General features: G+C 42.5%; 1 protein-coding gene across 1 annotated transcript; it reads left to right on the plus strand.

Annotated features, from left to right (window-relative positions):
* The first annotated feature begins 401 nt into the window (after positions 1–401).
* On the plus strand, positions 402–14,752 carry LOC103826258 (cytochrome P450 2U1). Its single transcript, XM_009101546.4, has 5 exons — positions 402–983; positions 6,259–6,891; positions 10,108–10,269; positions 11,231–11,398; positions 11,805–14,752. Exons 1-5 carry the CDS (start codon positions 545–547, stop codon positions 11,981–11,983), a joined length of 1,581 nt encoding a protein of 526 aa, XP_009099794.1. The 5' UTR covers positions 402–544; the 3' UTR covers positions 11,984–14,752.
* Positions 14,753–15,962: the final 1,210 nt, after the last annotated feature.

The following is a 15,962-nucleotide window of genomic DNA, read 5'->3' on the forward strand; positions in this document are numbered from 1 at the left end:
GGAGAGCTACATGTCTTTTTCCTCTAAAACTTAAGTGCCCCTCTTCGAAGCCTCTCTGTACTGTTTTGCATTTGCTAAGCAGGGGACCTAAAGCTGGGATATGGTTCTAGGTTCGTCCTTGGCTCTGGAAACAAAAAGTTTTGGTGTATTCCCTGGAACTGCCGGGTTTTTGTGCTTGGGAACGGGGAAAATGATCCATCTGCATTTCCTTACCTTCTAAACCGCTAAAAAAATAGGTATTTGCGTAAGGAGCATTTGAAAGCAAGTCCTGCGGAGGGGGTGGGGAGGAGCGCTCACTTTTGCTGTGACTGTTGTTTTTTTTTCCACGAGCAGGACAGCGGGTTTATGTTTAATCCTTTATAAACTGGGGCTCTCCCGTCCTGCCGGGCGCGGGGGCGGTGTCGGGGCCGGGCCCGCTCCCCGCCCACAGGCCCGGCGGGCCGGGGTCAGGCCACCGCCGGCCTCGCCTCCCGCCCGCCCCCGCCATCTTAAACCGCTACGCGCCGGCGGCGAGGCGAGGCCGGCGGTCCCGCTGTCCGGGGAGATGGCGGAGACGAGCACGGAAGCTCGGACGTGGCTGCTGCGGCCGCCCACGGCCACCGAGCTGCTGCTGGTGGCCCTGTGCTGGCTCGGCTGCTACTGGCTGCTGCGGCGGCGGCCGCGGCCGCTGTCGGGGCTGCCGCCGGGCCCCGCGCCCTGGCCGCTCGTGGGCAACTTCGCCTTCGCCCTTCTGCCGCCTCCGCTGCTGCGCAGGTGGGCGGTGGATGTGAAGGGCGACCGGCTCTCCCCCGCCTTCTCGCCCCACGTCTTCCTCACCGGCCTCACCAAGATGTACGGCAGCATCTTCCGGCTCTTCGTGGGCAACCGCCCATTCATCATCCTCAACACTTTCGGGGCGGTGCGGGAGGCGCTGGTGCAGAAGGCGGAGGTGTTCAGCGACCGGCCCTCCGTGCCCATCGTCCTCATGATCACCCACCACAAGGGTAAGTGCCCGCGGGCACCCCGAGACCCGCCCGGGCGGCTGCCGCACGCTCGGAGGTGGTCGGAGTGATGCTTAGGAGCGATGCGGAGCGGGGGCTGCTCGGGACCGGGGCTGCTCTGCCGAAATTTATAACTAATTCCCACGAATTGTGGACTGAACTGTTTACTTGCTTTTTGCTCCTCGCGTGTGTCCCTCGCCCTGCTGCTGACAGAGAGAAACTCGCCCTGCCTTGAGGTGCAGCATCCCCGCGAAGTTGGCAGTGCGGTGCCGTGCACCACGGAGCATCTCTGGGTGACTGAAGTGCCCGGTGCCTTTAGCTTTGTGCACAGTAAAGGGACTGAGGAGCTGCTGAGGTAGCTGGGCTGCATTAGACTGGAGAAGGGGAGGCCTTATCTCTCTTTCTCCAGCTGCCTGAAAAGGGCTTGTTGCCAGGGTGGGGTTGGTCTCCTGGGTAATAAGGGATAGGACAAGAGGAAACGGCCTCAAGTCGCAGCAGGGGAAGTTTAAGTTGGGCATTAGGAGGAACTTCTTCACAGAAGGGGTGGTTTGACAGTGGAATGGACTGCACAGGGGGATGGTGGAATCACCGTGCCTGGAGGTGTTTATGGAAAGGCTGGATGTGGCACTCAGTGCCAGGGTCCCGTTGACAAGGCAGTGTTTGGTTATGGGTTGGAATCAATCTCCGAGGTCTTTTCCAACCTCATTGTTTCTGTGGCTGCCATTTGTGCAGGGGTTTAAGTTGGTCTGTCACCTGGGGGCTTTCTGATTTTGGCTGTGTGAGAGGAAGAAATTTCAAGTACTTGGGCAGTGGTATGAATCTGAGCACTCCTGCAGTTCTTACCAGGGGAGCGGTGGCAGAGCTCAGGCTTCTGCAGAGTCCCATGGCTGTGCACTCTGCTGCCTGTGTACAAGCTACTGTTGCTGAGATATTGGCAAATGTGTTATTCTGCTTGTCAAAACTTACTGAGCATGTTTGGGTTTGGTTGTCTTTTTTTTTTTTTTTCTTAAGAGTCCAAAGGAGAGTTACTATCTTTTGCAGGAAAAAGGCATGAAGGGTGTAAACACATGCTGATGATAATGCAGGTAGAATTGCTTCATGTTCAGTTTTTAGGTCATTACTGATCTCTGTGTTTAAGGAAATATACTTACCCTTTTTCAGTTTAGGTGGTGGACACCAGAAGGCTTGTTACTGTACTGTGCTAGCTTATTGTCAAACTTACCTTTTTTATTTTTTCCAAGGCTAGGGAAATCTGTATAATTGCAATAAATGCAATGAATATTTATTTAAATGCATGAATATTTATCTTTTTTTCCCCTATACTAAAATTGCCCTCGTAAAGAGAGAAGAAAGTGAGGGAGCTAGATAATGTTTATTAAAATGCTATTAGCTTCCATTGCTAAAATCAGTTTAAAGAATAAATAAAAAAGATTAATTGTGTTGGTTTAATGATATTGTTCCAAGACAGATCTTACTGGCACGTTGTTATCATGCATGAGTATTTTTAGGTACAGTACTCCAGCAAGAACTGGAGGAGGAAAGGAGAAGAGGAGTTAGATAATTTTAGCAGTGCTGTAAAGCCTCATGTTCAGGCTCATGGTAGATTTCTTTTTCCTTGAATGCTGTGAATTTCATGTGTATCTTGTTCTTTATCAGACTTTTTTGAATATGGCGAAGGGTAGCCAGGGCAGCTGGCAGCTTCTACCAGTGGGTGCTCCAGGAGAGCTGGACGTACCAGGAACCTGTTGTCCATAGCCAGAGCATGCTGCAAGCAAGCCCAGGGATGGTGCCTGTCTGTGTTGCGCTGTGGCAGGGACATTGTGTTGCTCTGGGTTTGGTTTTTTCTGTAAGGTCACCACAGGCATGAGGACTGCAGCATCAGGGCTGCCCAGGGGTCCATGAAACATCTCCCGCTGTTCTATAGTGCTCATGTTAGCAGCAGGCTGGATTGCCCCAGATGTTGGAGTATTGTAGAGTGAACCACAGGGCTGGTGTGTTCTGAGTGCACAAAGGGTGAATGTGGGCAGTGGGGCCACTGCCCCCCACAAACCGGTTCTCTAAATGCCAGTGGAAGCTGCAGGTGCTGTCCCTGTGCTGCCTTGGCTTTGGTGGTGGCATGAGGAGATGACTGAGCCTCTGCAGTGCTGTGGTCGTGCTAATGAGCATTGCTTTTTCCGTCTGTGGTTCATGGGGGAGGCAGATGGATTACTGCACTCAAACTGGAGGCCTCTTAAGATTGGTTTGGGTGATCATTTCAGGAATTTGTGGGCAAAATGTTTCTGCAGGTCAGGACAGCAGCAGTTGTGTTAGTATGTACTAGGAAAGGAAACAGTAAGGGCAGGATGATGGGTAACTTCAACTCTACCATTCACAATTTGGGTACTACAGCTCTGGGAGGTTTAGTGTCCATTTTGGGTTCCTGCATGTCCTTGGGTTCTTCAGGTTCCTTCATTCTGTCAGTGAGCTGTTGTGGTATGAACATACAGAGATATTTTCTTGTAAGCTCCGTTTGACATTTGCTGGTCTAGTTTTGTCTTTACCTTGAGCTGTCCTGCCAGCCAGAGGGGCTTATGTCAGCTGAGTGGTTCTATTGCATGTAAGATGCAAAGAAAATAATTGTGCTTGGGGGAGAGCAGGTAGAAGTATCAGAAATGGCAAATATTACATTTCAGCAACTTGATTAGCATGTGAGGGAGGCCTTCCTGGCTGGATAGAAAATGCCATAAGAACTTAAGGGAGAAGGTAGTAGTCAGTTCTTAATTCATCATCACATATGTCTGCAGAAAGAGAAGTAGTAGACTGGGGAGAAGCAAGACATTTCTGTGGTCTAATTTTAGTATTTTACTTTTTTGTATTCTATAGCTACGAGAGGTAGCAAAGACTGAATCTGCAGAGTACATGGAGTCAGAGTGGTTGTCTGCCTTTATAGCCCTCCCCTGTGCATGTCCACATGCGGACGTGTGGCAACACAGAAGTTGAATGTTATTAAATGTCATGAGTGCTGTGTTTGTCAATGTTCCCAGGATTGTAGCAGCACTAGAGCTAGCAGTAAAAAATGTGGGGGATGGAGGAGAGTAAGTAAGTCTTTGCTTCTTGTGAGATTTGAAATTTTTTTTGTGTAAAAAGGGGGAATAAAATGAACTCTCTGGTTTTCTGAGTTTGTTAGTTGTATTGTAAAGGTTTCATTATCAGCTCATAGAATTAGGCCTCTGTAGGGAGCATGAAGTCCCAGTTATTGTTGCTTCAGAATTTATTACTATATGGCCTTCAGGGTTTTTTTTTGGTTTTTTTTTGTTTTTGGGGGTTTGTTTGTTTGTTTGTTTGTTTGTTTTGCTCTAATTTTTTTACAGGAGGGGTTGTTTTTGTTGTTAGGGTTTTTTTTAAGGGTAGAGATATCTGTGCTGAGTAACAGCTTTTTAGGGCAGGCAGATTTGCTTTGAAATCAGCAAAGGACTATTCCATTATTGTAGCTTGCTAGGGATGCAGTTGGGAGTTTGCTTTCTTCTCTTTCCTCTTTTGTTCTGTCTTTATGCTCTTCTTCTTCCTTAATCTATCTTCTGTGTAATTTTTTTCCAATTTACAAATCAGTTGTCAGTATTCTGCAGTAGTTTGGGGTTTGGGGACATCAGAAAACACTGATGCTCTCTGCAGGACTGCTGGAGGGGCTCACTGCACGTGGGGACATTTGTTTTTGGTGTTAGCTTTTCTGTGAGCCTAGGCAAGTCTCTTTTGCATTCAAGACAATAGGTCTGTTTTGTTTTATGAAAGTATTTGGATCCTAAAACTAATTTTCCTAACAAAAAAAAAAAAAAAAAAAAAAAGGAAGAGACTGTGGATGAATAGCCTATTTTGGAGATACTTGTTGCAGGATAGAAACAGTGATAACTTTGTTTTGTTCCACGAAATCCATGTTTCTTTTGCAGCCCAGCCACAAATCCTGGAGACCCAGGGTTCTTGGCCAAATTCAGCCCCAGGTTGGTTCTTGGCCAAATTCAGCACCAAGAGGACACCAGTGCTAACAGGAAACAGTTGAGAGAGGAAATCTGGAAAGATTTTGGCTCTGTTTTTTGAAGGGCCAGGAAGTGGGCATTTGAATAGATTGCCTGAGGAATGTCTTCATGCAGAGAAGATGAAATTCAGTTGATTCTGAGCTTGTCCTAACTCTTCCTCATGTTCTTGTTTAGGACGTTTGAAGCTAGGTCATGTGTTTGTATTCTTTGAGCATTAAGAACTTGGAACATTAACTTGTAATAGAAATGTAAGTGATGTTAGGTATCGAAACATGATGCATCTTCTAGTACTTATGTACTACTTCTATTTTCTTATAGGCATTTCTCCTTTTAAATTCAATGTTAAAGTTTGCAGTTGACAGAAAAACTCACGTTGCTTTTACAAAGTAACTTTTTGTTTCCAGAAAAAAAGAAAAAAAAATAGTGGTGTCGTTTTACTAGAAGTACAAATCCAGAACTAGATCATGTTTGATGGCTAAACTTTCTCAGGTTAACCATGGAGTACATTAGAAATTGCAGATTGTGTATTTGTTACCCTGTGGTGTCTTTGGTGTGGTCTTTTAATTCAACATAAGAGATGTTTCTGTTTGAAAGTAATTGGGATTTAATTTAAATGGTGTTTCATCATGACACAATCATGCAGAACAAGTGCCTACAGGCATCAAAACTGTTGAGATGCATATCAAACAGGATTTTGCCAAATGTCTCTGAACTTGTTTTCATCTTCCCAGTTTTCTTGCAGTGTGAGTATCCTGTATTTTTACTATAACCTAAAGATAAAGCTTGCTTGTAATAGACACACTTGCAAAAAGTATTGAGAAGTTTGTATAACACGAAGGGGGAAAATGCAAATCAGTTTGTGTTTTAATGTCTTATGTTATGCTGTGCTGAAGAAGTTCATGTCTAGGACATTGGGGAGAAAAGGCTATGTCTAACATATATCCCAGACTAACTGTTCCCTCTTCTCCATCTATTTGTGTCTTGCAAAGTCTAACAAAACTAGTGATGTAACTTGGATATTTGTTTCAGTGATAAGGAAAAGGAGGGACAGGAAAACCAGAGAGTTTGCTTTATTCCTCCTTTTTACACACACAAAAAAAGCTATAATAAAGAACCTTGTGTTTTTCCTTTAGCTCCTAGACAGGTGCTTGGGAGACATTTGCTGTGTATCATTTCCTTCTCTTCTGGCTCTTGAGTTGCAGGCATGGCTAACTATTTCTAACTGAAAGTTGGGCATATTGGTTTCAGTCTCTCCCTTTTTCTTTCAGGTGTTATTTTTGCACCTTATGGCCCTGTCTGGAAGCAACAGAGGAAATTCTCTCTGTCAACACTGCGTCACTTTGGAGTAGGGAGACACAGCTTAGAGCCTAAAATCATTGAGGAGTTGAACTTTGTAAAGGAGGAAATGCTGAAGCACGGAAAGAATTCATTTAATCCCTTCCCAATCATTCGCAATGCAGTGTCCAATATTATCTGTTCCATGGCCTTTGGCAAGCGCTTTAACTACGAAGATGAGGAGTTCAAGACGATGCTGAAGAACATGGCCCGAGCCCTGGAGCTGAGTGTGAACAGCTACATGATCCTGGTCAACATCTGCCCGTGGCTCTACTACCTTCCCTTTGGGCCTTTCCGCGAGCTTCGGCAAACTGAGTTAGACATTACTGCCTTTCTGAAGAGAATAATTGCCCAGCACAGGGATACACTGGATGCAGCAAATCCCAGGGACTTCATTGATATGTACTTCATCCATGCAGAGGAAGAGAAGAACAACAAGGAGAGCAGTTTTAATGACGATTACCTTTTTTTTATCATCGGTGATCTCTTCATCGCCGGCACTGATACCACTTCCAACACATTGCTGTGGTGCCTGCTCTACATGTCTCTTTACCCTGAAGTACAAGGTAAGATTACTTTTATTCTAGGTGATTTATTCCAGGCTGTAAAGCTCCAGATGGATGCTCAGAAACAGAAGCAAGCAGCAACAGTGAAGGAATCATTTGGAGAGCCAACGGTTCGTGTTGTATGTGTAATTTGAAAGGCTGGTTTGTAATTAGGCATCCTCCATCCTGCTGTTCTATGAAGAGTTAGTGCTATATGTTAAGTGCTAAATGGCCCTTTAATCTGTGAATTTCTTCTGGTTTGGGAAAACTTTATCTTTCCCAAGCAATTCCAGGAAACTTTAGCATGTTTGAAAAACTTTGGCAGTTGTTACAATCTAGGCATGTAGTAGTGATAGAAGATGTGTGAAGACCATAGTGCTAAGGTCTGCTTTTATGACTTCCTGAGCAGGGAGGTTTTTGAATGTGGCAGCAGAGTCTGGGGAAGTAAAACACCACATGCTGTGGGGGAGGATCAAATCAGAGACAGCTTAAGCAAACTGGACTTGCACAAATGCACAGCATCAGCTGCCAGTGTTGTTAGAGGGCTTCTCCCTGTCAGTCTTGAGTGCTCAGGGCAGTGGGGTGGGTGGCTGAGGATGAGGGATGGGGGGACACAAACAGAGGCAGAACAAATTGGTCTTGTTCAGTTTTAGGGAAGGATGACTGAGGGGAAACCTTATGCTATGTACGACTGTCTGATCAAAAGATGCTAAGAAGATGGAGGTAGTCTCCCCTGAGGTGTGCAGTGGAGGGAAGGGAAGCAGTGGAAACAACCTAGAACAAGAAAATTCTGATCAGATACCAGGAAAAGAAATTGCCCTGTCAACATGGCAAAGGAGTGACACAGATTGCCCTGAGAGTTAACAGAATCTCTGGTTTTGGAATGTTTCAAAACTAAGTGGTCATGACCGGTAGTAGTCTCATCTACCCTGAATTTTTTCTGTTTGGAAAAATCTCTTCAAATAGGTCATAGTTTATTGCACAAAGTCAAACAAACTGTAAAACAGGGCACCAGTTCAGTACATAGGAGAGAGTTCACTGGGGACAAATGCACATAAACTTTTATTGCATAGGCTTATTCTTCTGTTTTAATGCTGTGTGTTATCACTGCTTGACTTGATATACAGTTACATGGATTAGATGTATTCTAAATTACACAAATAGAATCCAGAAGAGTTTTGTGTTTGTTTTTTTAACCTTTTTTCCTCCTGCCTGGCACTGTATATGTATGTGCTAGTCAATTTTCACTTTTCTACTGATCTCTAACAGTTTTATTACCTCTCTCTGACTTCCCCTTATGCTGTGGCTCTTGTCAAGTAGTCGAAGTGTGCTCAGAATTCCAGACTGTATCACTCTTAATATCCTATTCCTTATGTCCTGGTTGCCTTGGAACTGTGTACAGGCCCCTTTTTTTATTCCTGGTAATACATTTCTCTTAAATGTATTTCCTCTCTAGAGAAAATACCTGAATTGTGTATCCTTTAGAAATACCAGAAGTTGTTTGCAGTCATAGAAAGGAAACTAAGGGCTGTCAGAGGGAAAAAAAGTATTTTTCTCTGTTGAAAAAGGTTTTGCTTTTTACATGAAAATAAAGAATGACGTGGATGGACAATATGGTGAAACCATGGGGAGTATTTGGTTTGTTCTCCTCCCTGACTTTGTTTTGGTCCTTGACTTCTGAAGATCATTGAGATTTTTAAATATTTGAAAAGTTGTGGAGCAGTTCAAATAACATACTGTTGCAGAGGCTGCTGGAGTTTACATTTTGCAGCTGGTAATGTGAGCAGCAGTTTGGCTGCTGTCTGTATAGTTCCTCATATTTTTAGAAATGCTGAACAAATGAATCGTTCAGGATAAAGCACTGGTGTGTCATTTGGTATGAGACAGTCTCATTATTATTTTTGTTATATTGAAAACTTTATTTATTTGTTTAGATTACTGTGAACATACATGCCTGAATATAGGGCTATGATATGTCCCTAATAAAAGGGAAAGAAAGAACTTTCTTCCCCACAAAGAAAGTACTGGAGAGTCACACCGTCAGCGCATCTCTTGCTGTATTTTTTGTGGTTTTTAATGTTCCTCATGCATGAGCTTTTCTCCTGGAGCAACCCCAGTAGGTGGCAGCAGCGGCTCCTCAGACGCAGTTCAGGCAGCACGTGGGGATGCTGCTCGGGAAACTGGGACAGTTTTTTCACATTGAGCTTTTATTTAATCTTGAATCACTGCTAAGCAGAGAAAAGTTCAAAAACTCAGAGTATCAGCAGCCTGGTTGGAAGCGGAACAACCACAAAATATGCAGGATAGAAAGGGTAAAAATAAAAACTGACTTTTATTATTATTGAATAAAGGTTAGTTTTGAGGTCTCCTTTTCCAAGGATTGTCTTTTGTGGTGTAGCCAGATTGCAAGTTACCTGTAAGAAAAGGCACATCATCCTGTATGTATGTAGGTGAAGCAAATCCTGAGTCTTGGAAACTTCTATGAAAATAATTATTTGTATGCTGTGCCTTCAGCATACAAGGAAATGAAAGGGGCAAGCAAATAATTTGATCTTTTTTGCTCCCCATGAATGAGAAAGTTGATAAGCTCATGAATTTTTTTGACTTTGCAGAAGGGCTGCAAAGGGAGAGGAGCATCTGCTGCTGCCTTTGGGGGAAATGGGAAATAGCTGAGTTTAGGTTCTGTGAATACAAAGTAGGGAATGGCAAGAATGAGTTAAATGGCTTCAATGCTTGCATTAACAGCACCAGAATTCCTGCTCCAGAATGAAGTATCTCAAGCAACTGCATGAAAAACTCTCCCATCTCTTCATGCTCAGGCACACACTGCACACAGTTCTCTTACTGTTCAAGTTTATAATTGCAGAGCAAAATCTTAATGTTCCAAAATTCAAATTACTGTATAATTAAACTCCTAGACTAAGATTATGAATATGTTTGGAGTAGCAACAGGATTTTCCTGTAATTTTCCAATACTGCAGTGCTAGCAAGGTCTGTCAGCTCAGTAGCTTTACTCTTGACTGTTGTCAAGATTGTGCTTGGTTGTTTTCTTCATAGCTGAGTCTGTTCCTAAGGCTAATGTTGGCATAGCTGGTTCAGCTAGGAATCACATCCTAAAGTAATTTTTGAGAAATCTATGTAAACAGTGAAGCAAGCACAGTCAGATGAAATTGAGATTATGTCTTCTCACATATTATGTCTTTTGATTTCTTTATTTTTCTTGCTCCCCTTGCATAGAGAAAGTTCATGCAGAAATCGAAGCAGTTCTAGGACGTGATAAAGTTCCCTCTCTTGCTCACAAGGCTCAAATGCCCTTCACAGAGGCAACCATTATGGAAGTGCAGAGGATGACTGCAGTTGTTCCCCTTTCTATTCCTCGAATGGCCTCAGAAACTGCTGGTAAGCATTTCTAGAGACTTGTTACTACAGTGTTTCCTCTGGGGCTGAAGATCTGATGGGATATCTAGTGATAATTTGCAAAGACCTCATTTATGTATTAGACCTGTAAAACGAATATGTAAATGTCCTTTAAAAAGGACAAGGCCAGAGGCCTTGATACAGTTCTTTATGTAAGCAGCATGTCTGATCTGACATTCAGCAGTTTTTCTAATCTCGAGTGATTTCTTCTCTGGGGTTCAGCTTGTATTGACTAATGTGCTAAGTCATGGCTGGAAGCTGAGACTGCAGCTTTGTACCTGAAACAGCAGAGCTGTTCTTGGCATTCTGACACAGAGGTCTGAAAAAATCAGTTTAGAGAAATTGATTTGCTAAAGGCTTATACCACTGATCTCCACATGTACAGAAAACATTAAGAAATAGCATCTCCCAACATACCTATGTGTTTTCATAAACATAGCTGAGCACTGGCCAAAGTCGGTGTGAGAGAGCTATACTCAGCTTTTAGACCTATTACTGATCTGCTTTTCTAAATGTTTTGATTTGCAGGCGAGTGAGGTGCTGCAAGCTGAAATGAGACTAGTAATTTCAAAACCCTTGTGTCGCAACAGTTCAAAGTCCATCCTTTGACTGTGGTGGGGCTCTGTGACAACACAGGAGCAGGAGGAAAATGGGTCACAGTATTGGGGTACTGCAGAGTGCATTTCTGACTACTGCTGCTTCCTTCTCTCTGCAGAAGCTGTTGGTGTAACTTGGTGTCTTTCCAACTGCTCAGGCTTGTGTGATTCTGACTCAAGCAGGGTAGCAGAGATCACCTTTGCCGTCAGCTTTTGCTACATTTGCAGCCCACAGCTAGGGATCGATATAATTTTTTGTGATATCCTCTTGTTGTCTTTTTACTGCTATTTTTCCCATGTTTCCTTCTAGCAACTTGTCACATGTCTGTCTCTGCTTTTGTTTAAAGTGCTCCAGGGATATACTATTCCTAAGGGTAGTGTGATTGTGCCCAACCTGTGGTCAGTACACAGGGATCCTAACATTTGGGAGAAGCCAGATGAATTTCAACCATCAAGATTTCTGGATGAAAATGGCCAGCTAATAAAGAAAGAGTCATTCATTCCTTTTGGAATGGGTAAGATAATCCACATGGAGTCATTAGCTGGGTGGGTGGATGGTGGTGTTTCAAGTGTAGGGCCTTGGGGGTGAGAGATATAAAAGTTGCACAATTATAGAAGTAGATTTATTATCACAGTTGGTTGCTTGCAAAATGGTTTGGATTCCTAAATAGCCAGTCACCAGTCAGAAATAATGAATTGTCCTTTGATACTACTTTTGCTGTGGATGTAAATGTTGTTAATATGAACTAGTACAGCTGAGCAAGGCTTAGACTCAAATACAGGAGTCCAGAGCTTCAGAGTTCATAGCTTAATAGTAGTTTGAGCCTTCTTTGGACTATGGTAGCACAGTAATTACATGTATGTTAACAAATAGGTCAACTGTATAAAGCCAGTAATACCTCTCTTCTAACTGTTCTTTAGGTAAACGTGTGTGCATGGGAGAGCAGTTGGCAAAAATGGAGCTGTTCTTGATTTTTTCAAGTCTTATGCAAAGTTTTACCTTTATGTACCCTGAAAATGCTGCAAAACCATCTATGGAGGGAAGGTTTGGTCTAACTTTAGCTCCATGTCCATTCAACATAATAGCTTTGAAGAAATGATACAGTGTCAAAAAAGATTAAGCAAAGAAATACTGCACTTTTAAAATACAGCTTTTTTATTATTATTATTTCCATCTTATTTTGTTACTTTCTTTCCAGAAATTAACCCCAACTGCACAGGCTTTCCTAGTCAGTAAGAATGATCCGTTTAGCCTTCTGGAAAGAATTTTTTTGTCAGCTGTTGCATTCCACAAATGAACTGACAGCATAGTTTTTAATTTGATATTAAAACTTGGTGGGCTTAACATCTGTCTGTTATGGTCAGTTTTTCAAATGTTGATTATGGGGGAATGGTCCAAAACATTTATTACTGTTCTGGCAAATAGTAATTGTGAAAAATTGTGAAAGCCACACATAAATATTTCATTTACCAAAGGAGTGAAGCACATCATGTAATATTAAAAGTATTAATGAGTTGTTAGCATTTTCTGTGAAAAGAAAGATTATAACTGAGCTTAAATAATTAATTACGCTTTTTGAAAATTACCAAGTGACATTACTTTTAACCTTGGAGGATTCTTTTTTGCAACTAACTTATAGATGTAGTAGATTGGATCCAAATATCCTTGAGATTCAGGGCACACTATAAAAAAGCAGGTACCAAGCTGGAAAGGCCAGGATTTGAGGCCAAATGAATCCTTGAATATGCCATATTCTCATCATGAAATGAGTGTGCAGCATCGGGATGCAGATGTTTTATCTCAGAATACAAACGAGAGCGGAATTCTCTAACAGGAAACAGCAGAACTCTTTCTCTCTGGTGCCAAACATATTTAAGACATCTGTGCTGCCTCTTGGCATTCATTGTTTACCTCATGGCAGCAGTGGCTGCAGGCTGGACGGGACCAGCAGCTGCTCACTGGGGAAAACACTACAGTCTACAGTGTGTAGTCCTGAAGTCAAGGCTGGTGCTCAGGTTTTTCATCCACAGGCAGTGTGGACGGTACTGCCACAACCTCTGCCTTTGGGAACTGGAGTCTTCAAATATGGCATCACTATATCAGTACAAGTACTGTTTATACATTTACCAGGGAACAGGAGGAAGCTGACAAACTTGAGATTTGAATATAATGGCTCTCTCTTTATTATCTTCCATATAGAGTAAAAATATCTGTAGTTCATGCAGCATTAGTGTATCAGTACTTTTTTCACATGCAGAATCTTAGTGCTCTTAACCACTGTCAAACCAGCTGTCAAGGAAAACTCATGTTAATTGTTTCAGAGCAGGACACTCAGTCTTGCCTTGTATTTCAAACATGGAAAGTCTTTTGGGGGACTATATAACAACTAACCTTTAAATAGTTTTTTTTAATAATTCTTTAATCTCTTTACACTCCTTTTGATCTATCAGAATTTCATATCATATTAATTAAGTTCTTATGTACTCTTCTAAAGATTTTTTCCCCCTCACTGAAGATGTAGAGAATACCCGGAGCCCTCCTAATGTCAAGTTTACAAGACTGGAATGTGAATTTGAATGTAATTTAGAATTGGGTATTCCAAAGCAGAAACAAAACTCAAATTGTGAAAGAAGAGACAACTTTTCAGCTTTAAATTAATGTCTGGTTTTGTCACTTTTAACCTTGAAGTTCTAAAAGCCAGGTAGTGCCTAACAAAGACTGTAAGATAGTTATTTTGCATTTAAATTAAGGTTTTCTGTTACCTGTTTTGAATAACAGAGTGCCTTAATTTTTGAATTATGTATTTGGTTGGTCAGGTATCCCACTGTTTGTGTGAAAACTTTCAATTATTTTCAGTTTAACTAGGTTAACTTTGGACTATATAGCCTTGTGGGTTTGGTTTTTTGGTATGAAGTTTTTGAAAACTTAGTACAATAAAAAGTTGATTTTGGTACCAATGCCAGTGAACTTGCTCTAAAACCGGACAGTACTGGAGAATTAAGCACTTTATTTAATTTAATTTTTTATTTTCCAATGAATAAATAGTTTCTGTAGAGTTGGGATTTTTGTCTGGAAATCATAAATTATGCTTAATTGAGAAGCTAAAATTAAGTGCTGATAATATTTATCTTTCTGTTGAAATGCCTCTTTAAACAACATAATGATGTTGGTGTGCAACTGATCACTTTTATAAAATACCTGTCCTTTTAATGAATGAGGACACATTTGGAAAGCACTTTAGTATTTTTTTACGGATTCCAAAGAAGATGCAATTTACATAATCCCCTGGTATGTGAAACTGTACATATTTGTGCTAGTTTTGCCTGCTGAGTTTACTTTAAAATGTCACCTTTGAAAATTAGCTTTCTACAAATACAACTGTCCTGGTTTAGGACAAATTAGGGGAAATCTCCGAAAGGGAGTCCCCTAAAACAAACCTCCAACCACCCCTCCCCCAATACCGGGTTCGGGAAGGAATTCCTCGGAGGAGCAAAGTGGAAAATAAAACCTATTTAATAACAAGTAACAAAGGAACACTCCCCAACACAAGAAAAGAAAAAGAAACCAGGCAGTGTTGTGGAGGGTGCTGATCTTCTTCTCGCAGACTCCAGGGGGTCCTGGACGTCCCAGGTCAGGTCCGGAGCCGGTACGGTATCTTCAGGGGAGGGTAAGAAAGAGGGAAAGGAAAAAAAAAGAGCGCAAAAGAAGGCAAGCCAGCCAAGCTAAGCAGCAGCAGCAAGCAAAAGCAAAAGCAGCCAGCAAGCTAAGCAGCAGCAAAAGCAAAAGCAAAAGCCGAGGTGCCCGGTCACCCTCACCCTCCCCGCCCCGCCGCAGCAAGACGGCCGGGGGGGGGGGGGGGGGGAAGAAAGGCCAGACACAACACACGATATTGGGATAAAGGCTGTCACCCCCACGACAACTACTTTGAGAACGTGGTTTTTGGTGATACCTGTAATCAAATGCTGCAATGTGTGACAGGCTAAAACTACTGACTGGAAGTTCCAACCATGTCAAGGTGTGCTGGAATACAGGATGCTGTTGGAATACATAAAGACAATAAAAGACCTGCCTTTCATACCTTCCAGGTGCATTGAAATTTTCACAGGACATCATAAAAATAGCTGAACAATAGCATAAAAGCATCAAAATCTTTGGTTTTCAAAGTGTGTTGCCATCTTTGGCAAACTGTAAAGAGTGATAGCAAAGTTGGTTTGTTTTTGTAAATGCATCCTCCCCCTCTCCTTTTTTTAGCAGAGGAAGCATCTCAAATGCCTTGTTGAAAAATGTACACTCAGATAAGTGGGTGACTGTTTCTGAATGCTGCAGATATCTTTATTTCTAGAATTACTTTGCTTCAATGTGTTTTTATTTTGAATAAAGTAATTCCCAAGTAAGCATTTCACAGCTTTGCATAGTCATTTCAACGAGTTCCACTTACTGACTAAACTTGTGGTGTTTGGCATCTTGCATCTTGCAGAAAAGCTTCTGAGTGAGAAAATGTTAAAAATGCTTTGGATGAGGAGTGAAGGAGGTGGGGGAACAAAGTGAAATTGAGAAAATAACATTGCCAGGCATGTTATGATCAAATGATAGAAAGCGTTTTTTTTAAAAACACTGCTTGCTACCCAGAATAGAAGAGGGAAGGGTAGGAGATGAGGAAGATAAAAGAGCAAATGAATTGTCAGCAGGAGGAGGTATGCATTCTGCAGGAAAGAACACCTGGGCAGAAGTTGAGGTGTAGTTTTTTTTGACTCCTGGCATCGAGGGAGGCAGAGGGCAGAGAGAGAAAGGGGGAGCCTGGGGGAGAGGGCAAAGAGCCCCCAAGAGGTCCAGGGGAAAGCGGGAGATCCTTCCCTATGGAAGAGCAGGGGGCTGAGCAGGAGCCAGTTGAGGTGTTTGTGGGGAGGGGGTGTGGGTATCAGCACTGGTTAACAAGGGACTGGGCACTCAGCAACAAGAGCTGTAGGTGGAAATCTTGTGTCTTTTGCCCTGGAGTTGGGTTGCAGGTTACTTGGCATACTGCTATTTTTTGGTTTTGTTTGTTTGTTTGTTTTAGGGGAAATTCATTCATTACCACT

This window comes from Serinus canaria, chromosome 4 (genome assembly GCF_022539315.1).
Source record: "Serinus canaria isolate serCan28SL12 chromosome 4, serCan2020, whole genome shotgun sequence".
Lineage (NCBI taxonomy): Eukaryota > Metazoa > Chordata > Aves > Passeriformes > Fringillidae > Serinus > Serinus canaria.